Here is a 25,074-nt window from a genome sequence, read left to right on the forward strand (position 1 = left end):
TCCCTGACCACTCCTGCAGCCAAGACATTTCTCCTCATCTCCAACCTGACCCTCCCCTGGCACAACTGAGCCCCTTGCCTCTCCTTCTATCACCTGCTGCTAGGGAGCAGAGCCCAGCCCCCACCTCACTGCAGCCTCCTTTCAGGGAGTTGTGGAGAGCAATGAGGTCTCCCTCAGCCTCCTCTTCTCAGCTATCACTGGAGCAAGAACAACTTTGTCTTGCAGCTCCCCAACCTTCCACCATGACTTTGTCTCATCCCAGCTGGTGAGCTGTCAGACCTCCATGAAAAGCACTGGAGGTCTCCCCTTCCCCAGGGGGGTTGTTTTTATCCTCTTCTCCCAGTGTTTGGTTGCAAAACCTTCTCCTCTCCAGGGAGAAGCTTCCTGTGTGGAGTGTGCCTGCAGGCTGCTGTGGTGTGCAAAGGGCTGGAGGGAAGCAAGGCTCACCCTAGCAGGAGCTGCAGGAGGTGACAGAGCTGTCTAGTACAAGCACCTGCTGAGGTGTCCTGGCCAGCAGGAGCTCTGCCAGGGGCAGCTCTTAGGCTTGGGGGCAGCTGGGTTGGTATTTGCCCTAGGTGAGGAATCCTTCTCCTCTGTCCCACTGAGAGCAGTGCTGAGAGCCCTGGGTTTAGGGTACCTCTAAGGCAGTTTGCAGTGGCTCTGTCCCAGCTGGGTGCTACAGAGGCTTTCATTTCCTTAGTGGCTTGTCCCTTTCTTTTTCAATGCTTCACTTTCATTCTGCCCCTGGAAGCTTGGCCTCTGGAGCTGAGCTCAGCTGGAATCCATGAGGCACAGCTTGCACCTTGGAGAGTCATGGAAGGGGTTGGGGTGGAAGGCAGCCCAAAGCTCATCCAGTTCCAGCCCCCTGCCAGGGGCAGGGGCAGCTCCCACCAGCCCAGGCTGCTCAAGGCCTCATCCAGCCCTGGCCTTCAGCACCTCCATCCATAACCTCTTCCCCTGTCTCTGGTCTTAATTCTTTTGGCTGAACAAGAGGAGAAAGAGATGAAAACTAAACCCACTCTTGGTCTTAATGTTTTCAGCAGGGGCTCCCCCTCAGTGTCTGTGTGTGTGTGCTGTCTTCTCCTCCAGGAACACAACTCCAGTCACATCCTGCTCCTGCTGTAGTGGCTCCAGGATCTAACCCCAGCTGCACCTCCTCTCTGGCCAGACCAAGAGAGGGGCTGAGGGTAGGCCCTGACCTCCTGCCTGCCCTGGGTGAAGCTCATCCCCCCCTTTGTAAATAGTAAAGCAGTGCAGAGTGGTGTACAGGGGGAGGGGGAGATGTAATTTAAGCCTTTTGTTACTCAAGACACTTATTTTGTAAGACACCTGGTGTAAAATGCTGCTATGACTTTTTTGTGCTGTTACACTTTTTTAGGAGGAAAAAGAAAACAAAAACCAACCCCCAAATAAAGGCCAAAACAACAAAAGTGTTGCCACAAGTGGAAGTGCTGAGGGAAAGCCAGGCCTGTGCCACGGGGCAGGGGGGCAGAGCAGGCAGGCTGCTGGGGGCTGAGCTCTTGCAAGAGGCAGAAGTGCTACTGGCACAAGGCAGGAGCCACACAGCTGAGGCCTTCTGGCCTGCTGGGTGGGAGGCTGCTGCCCATCCCTCCCCTGCCAGGGAGCTAACAGAGGGGGAAAGAGCACAGCTCCCTCTTCAGCTGCACCCAGAGGTGGCACTGGGGCCAGCAGCTTCTCCAGCCCTGCAGTGTTGGTATCTCAGTGGTGCACTCAAGTGCTTTGTGATCCAGACTGAGGCCTCCCAGAAGGGTTTGGGGTGAGCTCACCCAGCTGCAGCCCCCCTGCCAGGGGCAGCATTTGCTCAGCATGCTGCTGTAGCTCTGCTCTACCAAAAGCACTTTTTGTTTGGCCAGGTGAAGCAGGAGGTGGAGCTGAGCACACTGCAGAATGTCTGCTGGTTCCAACCAGGCCCAGGGGGGCTCTGGCTCCAAAGCTGCCTCTAAGAGTCAGTCCTTGAGCTCCCTTTCCTGCTCACTTGGAGGAACACTTCCACTGAGCAAACACCTGCAGGCTTGCTTGGAATAAGATAACCTGGGAAAGCTAAACCAAGAATCTAAGGGCTTGGAGAAGAGGAAGCCAGGGGGTGGAGAACAGGACCCCAGGGGTTGGAGATCCCAGGGCTTGGAGAACAGGACCCCAGGGGCTTGAGATCCCAGGGGTTGGAGAACAGGACCCCAGGGGTTTGAGATCAAGATCCCAGGGGTTGGAGAACAGGACCCCAGGGGTTGGAGATCCCAGGGGTTGAAGAACAGGACCCCAGGGGTTTGAGATCAAGATCCCAGGGGTTGGAGAACAGGACCCCAGGGGCTTGAGATCCCAGGGGTTGGAGAACAGGACCCCAGGGGTTGGAGATCCCAGGGGTTGGAGAACAGGACCCCAGGGGTTTGAGTTCTTACTCTCCAACTATTAGCAATGCCTCTGTCTCCCCTTGAGATCCTTGGGAGGAAAGCAGCCCAAGCCTGTGTGAGATTGAGTGTCCTGCATGATCCTCTTTTGTAACTCCTGACTGATGTATTTGATACTGATGTACAAACTGTACAGTATTGGCTGTTGCTACCAAGCTGAGAGCTGACTGCCTGGAACTGTTGGGGTGGTTATTTTTTGCTGCTCACACCTCTGAGCTGCTCAGTAGTGCCAGCTCCTTTTTTTACCATGGCTTGGGTCTCCCTTTTCTTTTGTTGGGTAAAAACCTCTTCAGTCTCTGTGCAGCCTGCAGAATCACAGAGTGTTGAGGCCTGGAAGGGCCCTTCAGAGCTCAGCTTGGTTTGATTTCTAACCTCCCTTTCAGAGGGTAGATTGGAAGCACTTCAGGTATGCTAGAGGGGAGCAAACGCTGCAGGGTGGCTTCTGTGCTGAGCAGATGGTGCCAGAAGGGCTCAGGAGTGCTAAAGGTTGGGGGAGGTTAACCTAGCACTTGAGAGAGAAGCATTTGGTTGGCTTGTGTTTGTTTTCCACTTGCATCTCTCTTCAGCTGGGCCAAAGCTCTTCCCTACAGAGCACACCTGGGTCTGTGCTTCACTTTCCCCCCTCCCTCATGGCATGAACTCAGTTCAGATTGAGCTGTCCAGCCAGGAAAGGCAAGGGGCAGGTGGGCAGCTGCACTCCTCCCCAGCTCTGCTCTCTCCTGGCTGGCTGTGAGTCGATCATGAGCTGGGTGCTGGTGGTAGCAAACAAAAGTCACCTGGAGCCTGAAGGAAGGGCTTTGAAACACCTCAAGAAGCACTGAGGGGCTGCAGAGAGGCTGTTTGGGTGGGGGGTGGGGGGGGAAACCTTCTGTTGGTGCTTACTGCACCCCTGAGTTAGCCTAGCAGTGGTCTGTCAGTGCTGGGAAGACCTGAGGCAAAGGCTGGGCCTGAATCACCCCCAGGGGTTGTGAAGGGGAAGGGCAGGGGGGAGGGAGTGGGGGAGGGCAACTGGAGCTGTAAACATTTGGAGCTGCTTGCATGGATTTTCTTCAAGGATTGATGTAAGAATTTTGACTTTTTATATTGGAGAACTCCTAGAATAAAATCTAAATGAGTCCTGTGGATGGTGGAGTTACTGAGTGGCAAACCAACAGGCACAGAATGCAGAGGCCTCTGGAGAGCCTCCAGGCCAAGCCCCTGCCAGGGCAGCAGCACCCAGAGCAGGGCACACAGCAACACAGCCAGAGAGGGTCTGGAAAGCCTCCAGAGCAGGAGGCTCCACAGCCTCTCTGTGCAGTCTGCCCCAGGGCTCAGCAGCCTCCCACTAACCACTCTCCCATGCTGAGGTGCAACCTCCTGGGCTGCAGTCTGTGTCCATTGCCTCCTGTCCTGTCACAGGGCAGCAGGGACAAGGGCCTGGCCCCTTCTGCCACCCCTGGGAGTGGCTCAGGCTCCTCCCCAGCCTGCTGTCCTCTCTGTGCTGTGACTGGCAATGGATTTCTCTCTCTTCAGCTGGACCCCACACAACCCCCTTGAGGCCTTGCCTGACACCCACCCCAGCTTGCAGAGTGCTGCCAGTGCTCAGCCTGCCCTGGTTTTAAACCACCTCCCTTGCAGGGTGAGAGCTGAGCAGTTGCTCTGCTGCCCTCTGTGACTGCTGACAGGAGGGCAGCTCCCACCCCCCAGCTCTGTACTGGAGTTCCCTGCCTGGAGCCTAGCAGAGCACCTCACAGATGGCATTGGCTTGGAGGGGACCCTCCAAGGTCCTCTTGTCCACCCCCCCCTGCACTCAGCAGGGACAGCTCCAGCTGGAGCAGGCTGCCCAGGGCCACAGCAAGCCTGACCTCACCTGTCTCCAAGGCTGGGCCCCCAACCACAGCCCTGGGCAGCCTGTGCCAGTGTTTCCTGCTGTGTGGTGGGAAGTTGAAGCAGCCAGGGGTAGTTGTGGCCCTGCTGGAGTTAGCCAGTGGTTGGACTTGATGACCTTGAAGGTCTTTTCCAAGCAGGGAGGTCCTGTGGAGGTAGAATGTGTCACAACACACAGAGGGAGCTCCAAGAGCATAGGTTGGAGAAGACCTCTAAGGTGATCCAACCCAACCTCCTGCCCCCCAGCTCCCTGAGCAGGGATGGCCTTTGCCAAGAAGCTGGAACACTCTGGCAGCTCAGTGTGGCTGGGGATTTCCAGAACTTACCTCTTGCCTTGCACCACTCCTGCTCTGAGTGCTGCTGAGGCATGAAGCAGGCACTGAAGCCAGGGGGTCCACCTGAGGAGGGCAAGGCTCCACCCAAGGACTGCTGTCCCCCCAGCTCTGGGCTGTGCACCAGCCCCAGCCAAGCTCTCCAACCATTTCCTGTCCACAGCAAGCAGGAGCTGCTGCTCAGAGCTGGCTTAGGAGGGCTGGAGGTCTCTGCATGAGCTCTGTGACCAGCTGCTCTTTGCCTGGTGGCACACACTGAGCAGCTCCCACTGCCAGCCCTGGTTTCCAAACCACCAGCTCTGATGGGTGGGCAGCAAACATTTCCTCCCTGCCTGCCTGCTGGGTACACCTCTGGCACACCCTGGCTTTGAGTGAGGCAGGCAAACAGCCCCAGCAGCTGAGGGAAATTGCCCCTGGAATCACCTTGCTGGGTCTCCCCCTGTGACCAGCCCACCTTTACCAACAGCCCATGGGGCAGGAGCCCATGGACACCCCTCAGAAATGCCTCAGCACCCCTCCTGAGCCTTCAGTGTGGCCTCTCAGCACCATGAGCAGCTGATGGTAGAACCACAGCAGCACCTCTGCAGGCAGAGCAGGCACTGGGGCTGAGAGAAGCTCAGCTGCTACAGCAAGGAGCACCCAAAGATCACACACAACTCCTCCATGTCTCACTGGCCTTGCAAGCCTGGCTCCAGAGCTCAAGGGCATCTCAGCCTGGCTACCCTTTGGGAGCAGAGCCCAAATTGCTCCTTCCCAGCAACTCTGAAGGCAGGAGCCCAGCCTGGGGCTGAGTGAGCCACAAAGACTCAGAGGAGTTTCCTCCTGGGAGGTCACTTCTATTTCCCTGGTGCACAGCACCCTTGGCTGCATCTCCTGCCCTGGGGAGCCTCACAGGGTGTGATACACAGGAGCCACTGTGCTGCCCAGGGGCTCTTCCCTGCCTGCAGCTGTTCAGGGCCAGGCTGGATGAGGCCCTGAGCAGCCTGGGCTGCTGGGAGGTGTCCCTGCCCGTGGCAGGGGGTTGGAGCTGGCTGAGCTTTCAGGTCCCTTCCAACCCAACCCATCCTGTGGATCTCTGACTCCTGGAGCAGCCAGTGTCTGGGTGATCAACAGGGACACTCCCTAGCAACAGAGCTATCCAGGTGAGTCACCCTGGGGTGCAATCCCCTTTCCTCACCCAGGTCATGCAGTGGGTGGTGTTCAGCTGACAGCTTCCACCACCACCTTTGGAATCAGAGCAGGTTTTACCCTTAGCTCTCTGCCCTGCAGACAAGTGACTTGTCTCCTCACTCACCCCTGCTCCTTCCTGTAGGTGCTGAGGGGAGCAGGCACATCCCCCAGGGGAGGCAGTCACACTGCTTGGTTCCCCTCTTCTCCTGACCTCCAGGCTTCCAAGTCTTCCTGCATGCTGTGACAGGAAAGCTGCCATACCTGCTGCTAGATCCATCCCAGAGCCATGCAGTGACTCATGCTGTGCCATGCTCCCACTGCACCACTGCCAGAGCTTAATCCTGTCAGGTGCAGTGGACTGGAACTTGTCCAACCTGCAAGCAAGTAGGGAGCTCTTGTACTGAACCAGGCACACCTGGACACAGTGGGGAGAAGAGTAACAACAACAAACTCCCAAACCCACCAAGGAAACACCAAGCAAACCCCTACAGGCAAAGCCCTACAAGCACAGAGTGGGTGGGCTGGAAGGGGCCTGAAAGCTCAGCCAGCTCCAACCCCTGCCAGGGGCAGGGACAGCTCCCCCCAGCCCAGGCTGCTCCAGGCCTCTCCAGGGGAAGTCATGTTTGACCAACCTGCAACCCTTGCTGAGGACATCAGCAGGTGGAGAGAGGATGGCAGAGCAGTGGCTGTGGTCTGTCTTGATCTGAGGAGAGCATCTGGCACCATCTCCCACTGCCTCCTGGCAGCCATGCTGAGGAAGTGCTGTCTGGACAGGCAGGGGGATGTGAGCTGCTTGGAGGAGAGAAGTCAGAGTTGTGGTCAATGGGGCAGACTCCAGCTGGAGGCCTGTGGAGCCCCTCAGGGGGTGGGACTGGGACCAGGGCTATTCATCAGCACCCTGGCTGAGGGCACAGAGGGCTCTGCCAGCCAGCTTGCTGATGGCACCCAAGGGGGAGCAGTGGCTGACACTGCTCAGGCTGTGCTGCCACCCAGCCAGGCCTGGACAGGCTGGAGAGCTGGGGGGGAGGAATGGCATGGAATCCAACCAGGAGAAGGGTAGAGTCTTCCATCTGGGAGAGAACAGCCCCAGGGACCAGCACAGGTTGGGGATTGAGCTGTTGGAGAGCAGGGAAAAGGGAGGTGAGGGTCCTGCTGGACAAGAGGATGACCATGAGCCAGCAATGTGCTCCTGTGGCCAAGGGCACCTGGGGGGAGTAGAAGGGCTGGGGTGAGTAGGTCAGAGAGGCTCTCCTGCCCCTCTGCTCTGCCCTGCTGAGGCCACCTCTGCAATACTGTGTCCAGTTCTGGGCCCCTAAGCTCAAGGACCTCAGGGAACTGCTTGGAAGAGTCCATCCCAGGGCACAGAGCTGCTGCAGGCAGTGGAACCTCTCCTGTGAGCACAGCTGAGGGAGCTGGGGCTGGGAGCAGAGGAGCCTGGGGGCTGCCCTCAGTGCTGGGGATGAAGATGTGCAGGGCTGGAGCCAGGCTCTGCTCAGGGATGGCCAAGCACAGCACAAGGGGCACTGGGGGCAGCTGGAGCAGAGCAGCTGCCAGGGGAAGAGGAGGGAAACCTTTGTCCCTGTGAGGGTGCTGAGCCCTGGAGCAGGCTGCCCAGAGAGGCTGTGGAGTCTCCTCTGGAGCCTTCCCAGCCCCTCCTGGCTGTGCCCTGTGTGCCCTGCCCTGGGTGCCCTGCTCTGGCAGGGGGCTTGGAATGGATGAGCTCTGAAGGTCCCTTCCAGCCCCTCCCAGTCTGATTCTTCCATAGCTCAGTCTGGTGAAAAAGCTGAGTTGTGAGCCCAGCTTCAAGCATCTCACAAAGAGCACTTGGAGGGACAGAGCAGCCACTGAGAGCAGCTCCTGAGCACTGAGAGCAGCTCCTGAGCACTGAGAGCAGCCCCTGAGCACTGAGAGCAGTCCCTGAGCACTGAGAGCAGTCCCTGAGCACTGAGAGCAGTCCCTGAGCACTGAGAGCAGTCCCTGAGCAGTTCCTGAGCACTGAGAGCAGTCCCTGAGCACTGAGAGCAGTCCCTGAGCACTGAGAGCAGTCCCTGAGCACTGAGAGCAGTCCCTGAGCACTGAGAGCAGTCCCTGAGCACTGAGAGCAGTCCCTGAGCAGTTCCTGAGCACTGAGAGCAGTCCCTGAGCACTGAGAGCAGTCCCTGAGCACTGAGAGCAGCTCCTGAGCACTGAGAGCAGCCCCTGAGCACTGAGAGCAGTCCCTGAGCACTGAGAGCAGTCCCTGAGCACCGAGAGCAGTCCCTGAGCACTGAGAGCAGCTCCTGAGCAGTCCCTGAGCACTGAGAGCAGCCCCTGAGCACTGAGAGCAGTCCCTGAGCACTGAGAGCAGTCACTGAGCAGTTCCTGAGCACTGAGAGCAGTGTCTGTTGGAAAAGGTAGTTTTAATAGATATTCTTCATCTTACATCAGAGCACAATAAATACACCACAGTCTAGAGACATTCCAGGTGACACTGAAGCAGAAGAGGGAGAAAAGCAAGACCACAGAACCAGAGCTGCTGAAGTGCCTGACTGAACACTCCCTCCTGCAGCCACTACAGGCTCACACCCTTCAGCTTTGCCTCCCCAACACCTTCTGCAGCCTTTGTTTTTCCCTCTCCTCTGTTTTTCTGAGGGAGAGGAAGAAGAGAACAGGGATGAAAAAATGCCAAGGGAAGCCAAAAGCTGGGCTCCCAGGAAGGGTGCTGGGCTCCCAGGAAGGGTGCTGGGCTCCCAGGAAGGGTGCTGGGCTCCCAGGAAGGGTGCTGGGCTCCCAGAGGAGATGCAGACAGAAAAGCCAAGGATGGGAAGGAAGGCTCTCAGCACTTCCCTTCCCTCCACCAGAGCAGCTCTGTTGCTACTGAGGCAGGGCAGCTGCTCAGGCAAGTGGCTTACTCAGGCTCCTAGAGAACACCAGTGGGAAGAGGCTGCAGTAAGTGGCTAAGCAAACCTCAGCAGCTGCTTGCAACTGGCTCTGCACACTGGTGGTTTGTGTTCAGAGGGGCAGGGACTGAGGGAGGCAGAAGAGTGCAGCCTCCCAGCTGGCAAGGAGCAGCAGAGGAGCTGTGCAGGCAGCCAACTGTCTGTCAGTGCTCTCAGCCTCCTCCTGGCTCTGAGGAGCTCCATGGGAGTGCACAGCACTGACTGCTCACGTGCTGGTGGCAATGCTTGCAGCAGGGACTGGTGTCTGAAAGTCACTCCCAACAGGAGCTCCTGTCAGCTGGGCCAGGGGGAGGCCACCCACGTACCACAGACTACTGAGACAAAAACCCCACCCCAGGCAGCAAAGAGAAGCAAGAGCTCAGGACCTGCTACCTCCACCTCTGGCTGCCTCCTCTGGCAGAGTGGTGGAGCCCAGGGGCCACTTCTGCTCTGGTTTTGCTGTTGGGAGCCAGGGTTGTCACAGCAAGAGAAAGGAGAACACAGCAAAAAGAAACTGTCCAAAGGCCAAGGTAGAATAACAAAACCAGAGTTTACTAAACCAGAAGATTTACAGGGGGGGTCCAGACAAGCCATACAAAATGGTCACAAGCTTTGTTCTGGGAGGGGCTTCTTGCTTCTACACTCGACAGCAGAATCACAACATTATTAGTGGGGGTGATGGATGGTTCATGTTCCCAGCTGGTGGTGGTGGTGTTCAGACAAGGAAGCTTCTCCACCTACAGCATCTAAGTTAGACTGGGCTAGAGGGAAGAGTCTAGAACCGGTTAGCTGCTTTTCACCAACGCAATTAGCATCACCATAGAACAGAAAGGAAGGAGGGGAGGAGGAGGAGGAGGAGCCCACAAAATGAAACCAGAGAAAGCCCTGCAGCTAACCCTTGCCTACCTTCATTCACAGTGCTCAGACTGAAACCAGGGAGGGGAGAGGGGGAGGGAGGGGGAGAAAACAACCACCCCCAGAGTGATGAGAAGCAGAGATGTGCTGCTGCTTTCCAGGGACTTCACGACAATCCAGCTGATGCTTCTAGCCTCTGCTCATGCGGTACAACAGGGAATCAGGACAAGACACAGACTTGCTAAGGAGCATTTAATCACCAAAGGACTGGAGATGGCTGGGCTTTTATTCTCTCATGGGCTTCTAAGACTGTGTCCATTCAATGCAAACGAAACACCAACAAAAAACCAACCCAAAAGGAAACCAAACCAACCCAAGGAAGAGGTCTTGGCAGAAGAGGAGAAGTGATGCACACTGGATGTTGAAAGCAGGTTTAAATATTGTTCATGGCATATAGCCTAGTCCATGCTCTGGCTGCAAAGGAAGAGGAAAGACATTTAGGCAGAGGGGCATGTGGCAGGCTGGCCCCAGGCAGCTCTGCTGCCAGGACACAACACAGCCACCCCCCGGGGCACTTCCCACAGCTCTGGGGCTCTCTCTCTTTGCTGCTGGGATCTGGGGAGGTCGTTCAGAGCAATTTCTGACAGTGTTGTGGTTTGCTTTCCTTGCCCTTTCCCTCTTCTCTCCATGTTTGGGGCAGTTTTCAGGGCAGGTGGTTGCTGGTTCTGGGTAGTTTCAGTCTGGGTGGCTCTGTTTTGCAGGGCAGTTGCTGAGATTCTCTTTGCTTTGGGTTGGGTTTTTTTCCAGGGCAGTTTCTGAGGCTGGTTGGTTGTTTCCAGGGCACTTTCTGAGATTTTTGGTTTGGGTTTTATTTCAGGACAACTTCTGAGGCTTTCATTTATTTGAGGCACATGGGAAGCAGTCACATACTGAGCACTGGCATGGGCAGTGACTTCAGAAAGGCACTGAGGGGCTGGAGCAGGCCCAGAGAAGGGCAATGAAGCTGGGGGAGGGTCTGGAGAGCAGGGCTGGGGAGGAGGAGCTGGGGGTGCTCAGGCTGGAGCAGAGGAGGCTGAGGGAGAGCTCCTTGCTCTCTGCAGCTCCCTGAGAGGAGGCTGAAGCCAAGTGGGGGTTGGGCTCTGCTCCAAAATAAGAAGGGATACAAGGCCTCAAGTTGCAGCAGGAGAGGGTTAGGTTGGGTATTAGAAGAAACTCCTTGGCTGAAAGGGTTCTCAAGGACTGGGAAAGGCTGCCCAGGGAGGTGACTGCATCCCCATCCCTGGAAGAGCCTAAAGGAGGCAGAAGTGGTGCTGAGGGACGTGGCTTAGAAGCAGATTTGGTGGAGTCCAAGAATGCTTGGACTCAATGATCTTTGAAGGGTTTCCCAAGCAGAACCACTGTGGCTTCTGTGAGCAGAGCAGAGCAGAGCACTGCCAGGTGGCCTGGACTGTGCCTGCATGCAGCCACAAACAAGGGGGCAGGATGCACAGCTCCCCAGGCACCTAGTGATCAGCTACTCCCTGAATCTAAGGGGGGGACAAAACCAAAGTAGTGTGAGATACATCACCTGTTTCTATGGCTTGGGCTTCATTGGTCTTCCACTGCTCAGCTACATCATTTGCTAGAGGATCATCTGGGTTTGGAGCACTTAACAAGGCCTGGATTGATAGCAGGACTGTACGGATCTGCAAAGCTGGGGACCATTTATCTAGGGAGACACGTACAGCAGGGTGAGGCACCGGGGGCAGCAGCAGCAACACACAGCAAGCTCCCCTCTCCCACATCCAAGCAGCAGCAGCAGCAAGGCAGTCCTTAACAGAGCCCCTCAGCAGGGCCAAGTGCCAAGTCTCCTGTGCTTAGCAAGCCCAAAGGAAGGGGAGGAGGAGGCAGCACTTACCTTTCAAAATATCTAAACATATCCTTCCCAGCTTGTCTACATTAGGATGATAAATTTTGGTCATGAAACGTACTTTTGGAGCTGCCATGGGGTACTCTTCAGGGAGGAATAGTTCAAGTTTAAATGTCCCACCCTCAAAGGGGGAATCCTGCGGGCCTGCAATGACCACGTGGAAGTAACGAGCGTTGCTCTCGTCGGGCTCCGCCTTGATGCCGGGGACAGGCTCCGCCAGCAGGCGCTGGGTCTCCTGCGGGGAGAAGCAGGAGGTAACAAACGGCCCCTGCCGGGAAGGAGCTCCCCCGACTGCTCTGAAGACAAGCACACTGCTCTAGGGACAGACACAAACTGCTCTCAGCACCAGAATCCCCCAAGAGCTGCCTGCCTCCATCCACAGGAAGGACCACGGGCCAGTCCCAGAGCAGCTGGAGCAAGGGTCACAGCCTGGGCTGGGCTGGGAGGCACCTTCCAGACATCCAGCTCCAGCCCCTGCCACGGGCAGGGACACCTTCCACTGCACCAGAGTGCTTAAGGCCTCATCCTTCCAGGGAGGATGCATCCACAACCTCCCTGGGCAACCTGTTCCAGGGTCTCACCACCCTCTCTCTCCTGGCCACTGGGATGTGCTGCCCAGGGAGGTGTTCAGGGAGAGCCTGGATGGAGTGCTTGGTGCCATGGCTGAGTTGATCAGACAGTACTGGATGACAGGCTCTGGACTTGATGATCCAACCTGCTTAGTCCTAGTCTATTCTCTGAAGAACTTCTCCCCACCCTCCAGTCCCAGCCTGCCCTCCTCAAGCTTCAATCCTTCAATGCTCCTGAAGGTCCTTCCCACCCCAAATGCTTCTCTGAGTAACACAATTCAGTAGCTGGGCTGATCTCAGCAGTCCCTGGCTCCCACTCAGTCACTCTGGTCCCCAGACCACCTCCCCAGCACTACCAGAGTGCTGACTGTGACCCAGCAGGCAGCCAGTCCTGGCTCCAGATCCCCCAGGATCAGCAGTCCTCTGGCAGCAGCAGCAGCACTTCTGCCTCCCAGCCTGGCTGCAAGCTGCAGGCTCTGCCACTAAAATCCACTTCAGACTGAACACTGAGAGCACACATGTAGGGAACAGAAATGACCCTTCCAGGTGAGGCACCAGGTCCTGCTGCAGGGCCACAGCTCTGCAAGGACCTCAGCACACTCAGACAGCTCTCCACGACCTGGCTGTGGTCACCTGGCTGTCCAAGCCCTCAGCAAAGGGGAGGGCAGAGGGAAATGTTCTGCTGAATGCAGCTACACAAACACTGAGGCTGCTCAGAAGCCCCAAGAGCCCCCTGGGGAACATGGACACCAGATGAAAGATGCTCTAAAAGCAAGGATGCTTCACCTCCTGCCCTCTGCATGGAGCTCCACCACCTAACACAAGCTCCTTCCCAGCAGGGATGAGGAACACCTGCAAGGCACCCCCCAAGAGCTGATGCAGCCAGCATGCTGAGAGCAGGCACCAGGCCTGGCACACAGTGACAGCTCATGAACTGGTTGGGCTGGAAAAGTCCTCTGGGGTCACCCAGCCCAGCCAGCAACCCAACCCCACCATGGCCACCAAACCAGGGCCCCAGCTGCCATGGCCACAGGGCTCTGCAACCCCTCCAGGGCTGGGGACTCCACCACCTCCCTGGGCAGCCTCTGCCAGGCCCTGGCCACTCTGCCACCAAAGAAGCTTTCCCTCCCCTCCAATCTAACCCTCCCCTGGCACAATTTCAGGCCAGTTCCTCTCCTTCTACCATTTAACACTGGGGAGCAGAGACCAACCCAAAGTTTACTGCAGCCTCCTCTCAGGGAGCTGCAGAGAGCAAGGAGCTCTCCCTCAGCCTCCTCTTCCCCAGGCTGAACACCCCCAGGGCCTTCAGCTGCTCCTCCCCAGCCCTGCTCCCCAGCCCCTTCCCCAGCTCTGTTGCCCTTCTCTGGCCCTGCTCCAGCCCTCAGTGTCCTCCTGGCAGTGAGGGGCCCAGACTGAAGGCAGAGGTGCAGCCTCAGCAGTGCCCAGCACAGGGACCCCATCCCTGCCCTGCTGCTGCTGGCCTCACCACTGCTGCCCCAGGCCAGGCTGCTGGTGCCCTTCTTGGCCACTCCAGAGTGCCCAGAGAAGCCTTGGTTCATTTCTTTATGAGTTTTAACATAAAGACATTTGTTGTCAATGGATGTTTCTGTAACAGAGGAGTTCATCTTGTCCTGATGGGCACACAGAGCTCTACCCAGTCAGTCCTGCTCCAGCAGAGGACTCTGTGGTGCTCCTCATCAGCTCTCCTCCAGCACTCTGAAGTAAGCTTCACAGAAGGGATTCCAAGACCCACCCTGAGCTGCAAAGCACTACTGAACTATCTCCTGCTGCCTCAAGCAGTTCTCCCTTCCTGCCACCCCCTGCAGTGCTGCAGAGTGAGAGCTCTCCTTGCCCCTGCTGCCCATTCCCCAGCTGATGTCAGCATTCCCACTGGCTGACAGACCCTGCAGGCCAAGTGAAGGCACATGGCAGCCAGTGCTCCCCAGCCCCCACTCACAACTGGCTGTACCCCTCCCCCCTGCCCCCAGGCTGAGCTTCCCCATTGTTAATGAGGTGGTCACACAGCACAGAAGCGTTGAAGGCACTGTGACAGGCACAAGGGAATCTGTGCTGGTAGCACAGGTGGCCTGCAGCAGGCTGAGAGCTGATCTGGGGGGGAGAGATGGTGCAGCTGACATTCTGCATTGCTGCTCCTCCCTGGAGACATGGCTCTGGAAACTAACTGTGCCCAAGGGGGGAGAAGCTCTCAACCTGTTTGTGCTGCAACCTGTGAGCCCCCAGAAAAGAGAGGGCTTGATGAGGGGTGGGATGGGTGCCGTCCAGGTGGGGCTGGGCAGGCTGGAGGGTGAGCTCAGGAGGTTCACTGAGGCAAAGTGCAAGGTCCTGCACCTGGGTGAGCTCAGTTCTCACCACCAGGCCAGGATGGGGCTGAGGAGATTGAGAGCAGCCCTGCAGAGAGGCACTTGGGGGGGCTGGTTTCAAGCACCCAAAGACTTTGTCTATCTCCCTCCTTGTTCTAAGCAGACATTTGGCAACCCTTTGCAGTGCTGAGGCCAGAGAAGCATCTCTGTGACCAGCAGCTCTGTGCTACCACCTCACCAGAGAGCTCATGGAATGCTAGGGGTGGGAAGGGGCCTCTAGAGACCAGTCAGTCCAACCCCCTGCCAGAGCAGGAGCACCCAGGCCAGGCCACACAGGAACAGGGCCCAGGGAGCTCTCAAAAGCCTCCAGAGCAGGAGACTCCACAACCCCCCTGGGCAGCCTGCTCCAGGCTCCAGCAGCCTCACAGTGAAGAGGTTTCTCCTCACATTGAGCTGGAACCCTCTGGGCTCCAGCTTGCCTCCACTGCCCCTTGCCCTGCCACAGGACATGAGTGAGCAGAGGGCAGCACCACCTTCCTCACCAAGGCCTCCAAAGGAGACTGTACTTCAGGGGGCACAGTGCCACATCCTTCTGCACAGCCTGCCTCAGGGAGTGACTCTGCCCTTGTCCTTTACCAGCTCAGAACCTGCCTGCTGCATCCCCTGCACACACAGCTTACAGCCAGAGGCACTCCTGGGGAGGATGTGGGAGCCAGCCTCAGCCTCCACAGAGGAGAGTGAGAGGCTTCCAATGGAAGCCCCCTGGGCCTGTGAACCTGGGGGGCACCACACTGCCCCCTCTGTGGGGGAGACAATGTGATGGGGAGCACAGCTGCCCTGAGTGCTCAGCCTGCTCACTCTCTGCTCCCTAGAGGAGATCAGACACTCCCTGCCAAGCCATGGCTTCACAGTGGGCTGGGCTGGAAGAGACCTTAAGGACCATCCAGTCCCAAGCCCCTGCCATGGGCAGGGACCCCTCCCAGCAGCCCAGGCTGCTCAAAGCCTCATCCTGCCTGGCCTAACACCCCCAGGGAGGGGACAGCCACGACCAGACTCTTCCTCCCACATACAGCAGACCCAGTGCCAGCTGGTTTCAGGATGGAGCCAGCTCCAGGGTCTCCCCAGCCTCACTGGAAAGAATTTCTTCCTCCTATCCAGCCCAAATCTCCCCTCCCCAAGCCTCAACCCACCCCCACCCCAGGCAGGTTTCTAAAGCAGAGCAAAGGTGACTACCACAGGCACAAAGCTGCACCTGCAGGTCCACTCTCACTGGCTGAAGGTTAGTGCAAGTCCTTTGGCTCATTCTTCAGGGGCTTCAGCTTCTGAAGCTGAACCAAACTGCTCTGCTCCCCACTTCAGCCTGCTTCCCAGGCCTTGGTGATGGGCCTCACTGCATGTGCACCTCCCTCCCCCCTCTCCTGTCCTCCCAGGGCTTGCCCTGACTCAGCAGCACCAATGTGCCCAGTCCCTGCCCAGGCACCCCTATGGTTTGCAAAGTCAGACAAGAACTGAGCTGACAGCAGTGCCTGGGCTTAGGAAATGACCTTCACTGCAGGGCCCTGAGCCAAATCACTTCCCTGGGCCTAGTTTAACACAGCAGCACAAAAACCTGCATGCCAGCACAGCCCAGGCTGACTCTAATCACCATGGGCTGCAGGCTGATCCCCTTGAGAACTCCCACTCCATCTGACGCCCAGGTGGTGCCTGCATGCCTTGTGCTGGCTCTCTGCAACGTCAGCACTTCCATCCAGACTACAGCACAGAGTGCTTGGGCTGGAAGGGACCTGAGAGCTCAGCCAGCCCCAGCCCCAGCCCCCTGCCACCAGCCCAGGCTGCTCAGGGCCTGGCCTGAAAGAGCTGCAGGGAGGGGACAGCCCCAGCCTCCCTGGGCAGCCTGCTCCAGTGCCTCACCCCCCTCACTGCAAAGGATTGCTCTCCAATCTCCAGCCTCAATCTCCTCTCTTCCACCTTAAAGCCCTTGTCCCTCACCCTACCACTCCCAGCCCCTGTCACAGGTCCCTCCCCAGCTCTCCTGGAGCCCTTCAGGCACTGGAAGGCTGCTCTGAGGTCTCCCTGGAGCCTCCTCTTCTCCAGGCTGCACAGCCCCAACTGCCTCAGCTGTCCCCAGAGCAGAGGCTCTCCAGCCCTCTGATCATCTTCAGTGCCTCCTCTGGAGCCCCTCCAGCACTTCTGTGTCCTCCTAATGCTGGGGACTCCACAACTGGACCCCAGGGGGGGTCTCAAAGCAGAGGGAAAGAATCACTTCCCTGCTCCTGCTGCTCACAAGCATTTGGATCACCTCCTGACTCTGACTGCAGGGAACCCTTGCCAGCCTCTCCTGTCATCATCTCCCAACTACACCTTAGCAGCAAGGATTCATTTCAGGGTATGGCACAGCAGGTGAAGGGAGGGACTTAAAGCAGGGCAGCAGCACAGGACAAGGCCTAACTCCTTGCCAAATGGCCATTCCTTCCTGCTCTGGCACAGCAGGAGGAGGAGGGAGATCACACTTCTCCACCAAGAACTGCTCAGTTACACACAGGAGGGTGAAGCACAGGCATGTGTTAGCTCTGGTTTCTGAGGGGGAGGCAGCAGGAGACAGTCAAGCATCAGTCAAAACTGTCTCCAACACTGAGATAAAACTGCCTCAAAACACAGAGACTTCATTCAGAGCACCCTGGAGGTGCTGAGGGGATGTGTGGCCATGGCACCTGGGGCCAGGCTGCACTGGCACTGGGGGGTGGCACTGCTGGCTGGGCCTGATGATCCCAGAGAGCTTTCCCAACCCAACCAATGCCATGACTTCAGCACAGACCCAGGGTCTGCCAGGGGGTGAGCTCTGATCATGGGAAGGAGTGGCTGCACCCAGCCTGCAGTGACAGGGCAAGGGGCAGTGGATTGAAGCTGGGAGAGGGCAGACTGAGGCTGGAGGTGAGGAAGAGATTCCTTGCAGTGAGACTGGGGAGAGCCTGGCACAGGCTGCCCAGGGAGGCTCTGGCTGCCTCCTGCCTGGAGGTGCTCAGGGCCAGGCTGGATGAGGCCCTGAGCAGCCTGGGCTGGAGGGAGGGGTCCCTGCCCCTGGCAAAGGTTCCTTCCAACCTGGCCCATTCCATGAATCCACACAGTGAGCAGAGGACAAAGGTTCCCCAGGCAGGAGCACCTCCCTGCCCAGACTAAGGAGGATAGAATCCACAACCCCCCCAGCCCTTGGGAGCTCAGGCTGCCAACCACCCTGGCCTGAGGGGGACCCTTCTAGGGTCAGCCCTGCTCTCCCCTGGGAATGGCCTCATTGCTGAGTTCTCCACAGCAGCTTGCAGGCTTCTGGCACTGTGAGGCTGAGATCTGATGCAAGGCCCCAGAGGATTATCTATGTAGGAGCCCAGCTCAAGCTTTCCATGGTGCTGCCTCAGCTGCAGTAGAGCAAGGCCCAACTCAGCTCACCCCCAGCAGGAACCACTCCTGCAGTGGCACTGCTGGAGCAGCATGGGCTGGGTGGGAAGGCAGCTGAAAGCCCTGCCAGGGGCAGGGCCACCTCCCAGCAGCCCAGCTTCCTCAAGCATCAGCCCTCCAGGGAGGGGGCACCCATGGCTGCTAGAATCTTCCTCCCACATCCAACAGAGCCCATGCCAGCTGGCTCCCAGGTGGACACACCACTGGCCAAGGCTGAGCCCATCAGTGACAGCATCTCTGCTGCTGAGAAAGGACACAACCTGCTGGGCAAGGGCAGCCAGGGAGAGGAGTTACAGTCTCAGAGAAGCAGCCCTGCAGGCACCAGGGGCAGTGCAAAAGGAGGGGAAGGAGGTGCTCCAGACACGGGGCTAAACTCCCCTGCAGCCCACAGTGAAGGAGAGGTTGGAAGAGGCTGCCCAGGGAGGTGAGGGAGTCCTCATCCCTGGAGGTGTTCAGGAAACGTGGGGCTGGGGGCTGAGGGGGGCTGGGGGGAGGAGGTTTGGTGGCCAGGGTGGGGTTGGGAGGCCTGGATGAGCTCAGAGGCCATTCCCAACCAGAAGCACTCTGTGATCCTGTGGCAAGTGCTCTTTATCCTCTGGGCCCAGGCCTCCTCCCACACCTCCCCAGCAGACCTGCCCTGCCACCCCTCAGGCTTCCAGCCCCTGCCTCCCCACCCCTGCTGCCCCCACAGCCTGGGCCACAGCAGCTGCCTGGCAGAAGGCTCAGAGGGCTGCACAGCCTCTGTATTCTCTCCCCACAGTGGCTGGGGAGGCAGGGGGAAAGCAGGCCATGGTGGGGTGGGGCTAGATCTTCAAGGGCCCTTCCAATCACCCCATGAACCAGGTGGCTTAAAGCTGAAGAGCCCCAAAGCCTGCAGCAACCCCCAGAGTGCTCAGCCTCCTGCCAGAGGCAGCACAGGAGGGGCAGTGACAGAGAGCACACCACAGCTCCTCTGACAGGTGCCAAGGGACAGCAGGGGCTGGGAGGAATGGGGCTCATGCCCAACCACCCAAGCAAGGCAGAGCACCACCAAAGGTGTGGGGCTCACAGCCAGCCTCTTTGTTGGGACTGTTTTAATCCAGGGGACTGAAAACTGCAATCACAGAGCTGTCAGGGTTGGAAGGGCCCTCGAGGATCAGCCAGTTCCAAGCCCCCTGCCACTGGTGCCATGCCCTAGTCATGAGCTCTGTGGTGACAGGTTGGACCTGATGATCCTTGAGGTCTCCTCCAACCTTGGTGATGCTGTGATACCTCACACCACAGCAGGCTGCCCACAGCCACCTCCAGCCTGGCTGCAAACACCTCCAGGGATGAGGATGAGGCTTCCACCACCTCCCTGGGCAGCCTGTGCCAGGCTCTCACCACCCTCCTGGGGAAGAACTTCCTCCTCACATCCAACCTGAATCTCCCCCTGCTGGTTTTGCTCCATCCCCCCCAGTCCTATCCCTCCCTGACAGCCTCAGAAGTAGAAATACAGAAACAGAGAGAGGTCAGCAAGCAGTGGTGACTGCAGTGCTCACCTGGAGACAGGTGCCCATGCCCCATAGCTTCCACAACAGGATGGGGCAGCTGAAGTCAGCTGCCAGGAACACTGATTCAAAACATCTGCAAAGTACCCCAGGAGCCAGAGGGCTGAGCTCTCCTGGTTCAAGCATAAAATGCTGCTCACACTAACCTCTACCAGAAGGCTGGGGGCACCTTCCACCACCAGAGCCTCCAGAACCTCCTGGAAATGTCACTCCTTGAGGGAGCATTTCATGAGTCAGCAGTTCAGATGACACCCAGAGCCCTGCACACTGCTGCAAGCAGCTCCCTGCCAGCAAGGTGCCAACAGCTTCTCCCAGCACACATGCACAGACTGCACTGGGATGGGAGGGAGCCTCCAAGGGCATCCTGTCCAAGCCCTGCAGGCAGCAGGGACAGCTCCAGCTGGAGCAGGCTGCCCAGGGACACAGCCAGGCTGAGCCTCAATGTCCCCAGGGCTGGAGCCTCAGCCACCTCCCTGGGCAGCCTGTGCCAGTGTCTCCCCAGCCTCCCTGTGCAGAGCTCCCTCCTGATGCCCAACCTCACTCTGCCCTGCTCCAGTTCCAAACCATTGCCCCTGGGCCTATCCCCACAGCCCCTCCTGAGCAGTCCCTCCCCAGCTGCCTGCAGCTCCCCTGCAGACACTGAGATGCAGCTGTGAGGTCTCCCTGGAGCCTTCTCCTCTCGAGGCTGCACAGCCCCAGCTCTCCCAGCCTGTCCCCATAGCAGAGGTTCTCCATCCCTCTGATCATCTCTGTGGCCTCCTCCTCCTCTGGAGCTGCTCCATCAGGTCCACATCCTTCCTGTGCTGGGGGTCCCACAGCTGCACACAGTGCTGCAGGGGAGGTCTCACCAGAGGGCAGGAGGAGAATCACCTCTCTGAGCAGCACAATGAACCTCTCAGACATTAACTTCCTACCATGTGGGGGAAGAACTCAAGGCCTCAATAATTTAACACTGACAAACTCATTACCAATATAGAAATCATTAGAAAAGACCAAAAGCCAAGAGTCTGAGATACTGCTCCAGAGGGATGACTTCATGGGCAGCTGCAGTGAGCCTCACAGGAGAGCTCCTGAACAGCTGGCTGCAGTCAAGACACAGACCTGGACAGGGAGTCAGGAATGATGAGATCACTGCAGCAGGGAGAGCAGCAGGGGGGGAAGGACTTGCAAAGCTGAGGCTAAGCAGCACTGCCCAGCCCATTCAGGCCCAGACTGCACTTGACAGAGCAAGGAGGTGGTTTGAATGTCAGCCAAAGGGAGAGCAGATGAAAAACCCACCCTCAGATGCAATCCAGCTCCTTCCCCAAGTGGCACTCCGTGACTCTGCAACACTGGAGAGAATCAGGGCAGGGAGGGAGGTGGAAATCGCTGCCTCCACTCACTGTGCACACTGCAAGGGCTCACTGCTGAGTGCCAGGGACAGAGCTTACAGCACCAAACCCAGGCAGCTATGTAACTGCCACACCACAGCTTGACTTTCAGCTTGCATCAGTACAGTTCCTCGTTAAAGTGATTCTCAGAGGACCTTTGGGGGTTTTGACTACTGAAGAAAACAAAACCTCTCCTCTGTTTGCTCTGCTCACAAGAAGGTTTTCCAAACCATCATCGCTTTCTGCTCACCATTTGTGCTGTGCTAACACCAAGCCAGAACCCTAAAGCAGAACCCCAGAGTGCCAGGTGGGAAGGGACCCCAAGGAGCCTCTGCTCCAACCTCTCCAGCTGAGAGTGGAGCTGCAAGGAGCTGGCCCAGCACCCTGCCAAGCTGAGCCTCCCAACTGCCCCAGGGAGAGGACTCCAGCACTGCCCAAGGGAGAGGATTCCAGTGCCTGGCTGTGCCCAGGGGGAACATTTCCTTCTGGAGCCCACTGGGAATCTCCCCAGCAGTAACTGGTCCCCATCACTCCTTGTCTTTCCCAAGGAGCTCCTAGTACAAAGGGAGTCTCCACCCTCCTGGGAGCCACCCTTGAGGTGCTATCACGTCCTGAGCTCACAGACCATCCCCCTCGGCTCGCTTCAAGTCGGAGCTTCTAAACCAAGTAACCTGAGGGCAAGAATGTGAATGTGGGGCAAGTGCTGGCCATACAAAGCAGAGCTCTCTGCTGAGACAAGGAGAGCTGCTGCTCTCCTGCTGAGCTAGATGGCAGGCTGCACACAGCCAGGGCTGCTAGTCAACCTGAGAGCCAGGCCATCTGCCAGCAGCCGGTCAAGCCCAGGAACGCCGACTGCATCCTGAGCAGGTCACTGGATCCTGGCCCTTAGTACAGCCCAGATATGCAGCCCTGGCCCCAGCCAGCCACTGACAGCCCCTCTGAGGGCAGCACAAAGCCTGCATGCAGAGATCTCCTCCTAGCAGGAGCCCAAGCCATTTACTCACCAAACTTCTTACAGTGCATTACAAATAAAAGCATCAATCAGCAGCTCTTGCTGCTCCTGAAGTCATCTCACCTCCTGCAGCTCTTCCTCAGCTCCCTCTTCTGTGGCCACTTTCTTTCAAACTCCCACCAGCAAGAAGAGCTCACTCCCTTCCTCTAAGACAACCAGCAGCAGGAAACTTAGCTCCAGCATCCAGACTGGCAGGACAGAGACGATCCAAAGTGCTCTCCCTCCAGACTCGCTCCCGAAGGCATTTCTAGGTCTGCACCTCCGCAGCTGCAACATTTCCCAGCATGACTTTGCACCTTCCTGAGGCTGTGGTCGTGAGGCAGATTCAAGTCCTGGGCCATGTGCACATCTGGCAGCAGCAGGGGAGCTGGAGAATTGGTCATCTAACACAACCAGCCCAAGATGAAGCAATCCCCCAATCTCTTCAGGGTGACCAAGAGAGGAAAGGTGGAGTTCCCAGGCGTCTCTGCTGCTGCCCTGCACCTCCTCTGCTCCAGGAGAGGAGACCTTTCCCTGCACTCACATGGGGCTGGAGTCAGCAGTGTGAGCTGCTCCAGGTTTCCTCCACAACACCCCAGAAGTGCCAAGAAGAAAATCTGCACACAAGCAGGGGCTCTCCTTGGCTGTGCTCAGAGGGGTTGCCAAGAGCTCCCAGGGAGAGCAGCAGCACGAGTGAGCTCCTGGCACAGCTCTGTGAGCAGCAGCAGCATTTCCTCTCAGCTATGAATCAGTGCTCCCTCTCCCACCTGAGACACATCCAGCCCTGCATGCTGTGCACTCAGGCAGCTGGACCAGTGTCAAACTCATGCTGCAAGATCTGTCTTTGTTGTTTTTCACTGCTTCCAGCTCTGAGCAGCAATGATGTTTCAGTCTGCCTCCTGCCTTTGCACCTCATCTCCATCACCATCACCTACTGGGTCACAGTGGATTTTCCCCGTGAAACCAGGCTATCTTTTTCACCACGATGAACCATTCTCCACTCAGGTGTGTTCCAAGGGCTGCCAACGCTGCACCTCCAGCCAGGAGAGCTTTGCAGTGTTATAAGCTGTCTGTGTGACATTTGCCCACTTCACAGGATGCTCCTGACTTGCTGAAGGCTGACAAACCTTACTAGAATCACCTGGTGACTTCTACCAAGGGAGTCCTTTACCAGTTTGAGGCCTTCGATCCAGACTCCTGCAAACGGCCAGGCCAGCTACAGAACCAAGCCCCTCCGACGGCTTCCAGCGCAGCTCTGGCTGCGCTGAGCCGCTCCAAAGCTTCGAGGCTGGAGCTGGCGCCGCGATGGGAAGGCCAGCGGAAGGCAGCAGCCGCCGGCCCGGCGCAGCGCGCCCCGGGAGGGAAGGCCCTGACGCAGCGCTGCAGCCCGCGCTGAGGACTCGCTGCGCGCCGTCTCTCCCCGCACAGGAGGGACCCGAGCCCCGCGCCCCGCCAGCCCAGGCGCTGCGCCCGGGAGCCGGGGCCGCCCCGCAGCGCCGAGGAGCCACACGGGCGGCGGAAGGGGACGGGAGCGCGCGCCCGCCCGCCGCCGCCTCTCAGAGCTCCGGGCCTAGGCTCGGGCGCGCGAGCAGCCGGCGGACGGCGCCGCCGAAGGCCGCGAAGCGCGGGGTCGCCCGAGCGGTCACCGCCGCAGACGCGGGCCCGCTGCCGCGAGGGCCCAGCCGCTCCGCTCCGCTCCGCACCGCCCGCGCACGCCGCCCGCGAGCCCAGCAGCCCCCCCGGGCGGCGGCGGGGAAGGCGGGGGAGGCCGGGCCTAGCGCGGCTCGCTCGCCTGCCCCCCTCCCGCGGCGGCCGGTCGCCCCCCGCCCGGCGAGCGAAGGAGGAGGCCTGGGAGCGGCCCTACCCCCGCGCGGCCCCGCCGCCGGGCACCGGAAGCGGCGCCAAAGGCGGCCCGGCCCTGCCCGCCGCGCGCGGCCCGGCGCGGCCGCCCCCAGGCCCCCCGGCGGCGCGCGGCGCGGGGGGGCGCGGCGCGGGGCTACCTTGATGATCCTGCGGGGCAGCCCGGCCATCTTGTCTCCTCGCGCTGCAGGCTCGCGGGCTCGCCAAGGCTCGGGGCTCGCGCACAGCCGGAAGTAGCCCGCGCGGCGCTTCCGGCGGCGCCGCCCCTCGGCGCGGGACGCCGGGCAATGTAGGCCGCGCCCGCGCGGCGGAAGGGGGCTCCCGCGGCCGAGGGGGCTGCGCCCGCACGGCTCTGCGCCCGCACGGCTCTGCGGCTGAGGCGGCGCCGCCGCGGGTGGCGGGACGAGCCAGCCCAATGCCCTTCACCTCTCCCGGCGGGGTCTGCAGGAGAGGCTGGCGAGGCCCGTGTACCACCGCTTGGTCGGAGGCAGTGAGGCACTCAGCCTGTCACACACACAGCCGAACACAGCATCCCGTGGGAACACCTAGCTAGGGAACCTCCTTTCTGAGCAGAAAAAGGGGAGAAGAGAAGGGAGAAGAGAAAAGAGAAGAGAAGGGAGAAGAGAAAAGAGAAGAGAAGGGAGAAGAGAAAAGAGAAGAGAAGGGAGAAGAGAAAAGAGAAGAGAAGGGAGAAGAGAAAAGAGAAGGGAGAAGAGAAAAGAGAAGAGAAGGGAGAAGAGAAGGGAGAAGAGAAAAGAGAAGAGAAGGGAGAAGAGAAAAGAGAAGAGAAGGGAGAAGAGAAAAGAGAAGGGAGAAGAGAAAAGAGAAGGGAGAAGAGAAAAGAGAAGAGAAGGGAGAAGAGAAAAGAGAAGAGAAGGGAGAAGGGAGAAGAGAAGGGAGAAGGGAGAAGAGAAGGGAGAAGGGAGAGGAGAAGGGAGAAGAGAAGAGAAGGGAGAAGAGAAGAGGTTGGCAAAGATCTTTGAGACCACTGAGCCCAGCCTATCGCCCAGCACCACCTGATGATGTTTTTGTTGTGGCTCTTTCTCTGCTGTTTGATTGTGACAGCCTGCTGCCGCTGCTGAGCCAGACCCTCTGCCTAAAGGAGAGCCCTGTGGATGCTCAGCACGTTCCCAGTGCTTGCTGTCTAACCTAAAAAGGTGAAGTGCTGAGCTCTAGAAACAAACAGATCATCCAACACCACCCAAACAGCTAACCCATGGCACCAAGCACCCCAGCAAGTCTCCTCCTGAACACCTCCAGGGATGGTGACTCCACCACCTCCCCAGGCAGCCCATCCCAATGGGCAATCACTCTCTCTGTGTAGAGCTTCCTCCTAACATCCAGCCTGAACCTCCCCTGGTGCAGCCTGAGACTGTGTCCTCTTGTTCTGGTGCTGGCTGCCTGGGAGAAGAGACCAACCCCCACCTGGCTACAGCCTCCCTTCAGGTAGTTGTAGGGAGCAAGAAGGTCTCCCCTGAGCCTCCTCCTCTCCAGGCTAAGCAACCCCA

General features: G+C 58.6%; 1 protein-coding gene across 1 annotated transcript; it reads right to left on the reverse strand.

Moving 5' to 3' along the window:
• Window positions 1-9,243: 9,243 nt before the first annotated feature.
• Window positions 9,244-23,827, reverse strand: UBE2N (ubiquitin conjugating enzyme E2 N). The gene is made up of 4 exons (XM_068142833.1): window positions 23,707-23,827; window positions 11,465-11,711; window positions 11,135-11,275; window positions 9,244-10,041 (listed from the first exon to the last, which is right to left on the reverse strand). The coding sequence occupies exons 1-4, from the start codon at window positions 23,734-23,736 to the stop codon at window positions 10,001-10,003; spliced, it is 459 nt and encodes a 152-aa protein (XP_067998934.1). The 5' UTR covers window positions 23,737-23,827; the 3' UTR covers window positions 9,244-10,000.
• Between the last annotated feature and the right edge of the window lie 1,247 nt (window positions 23,828-25,074).

This window comes from Melanerpes formicivorus, unplaced genomic scaffold (genome assembly GCF_026170545.1).
Source record: "Melanerpes formicivorus ecotype bairdi unplaced genomic scaffold, bMelFor1.0.p_v2 SCAF_8, whole genome shotgun sequence".
NCBI classification, from domain to species: Eukaryota; Metazoa; Chordata; class Aves; order Piciformes; family Picidae; genus Melanerpes; species Melanerpes formicivorus.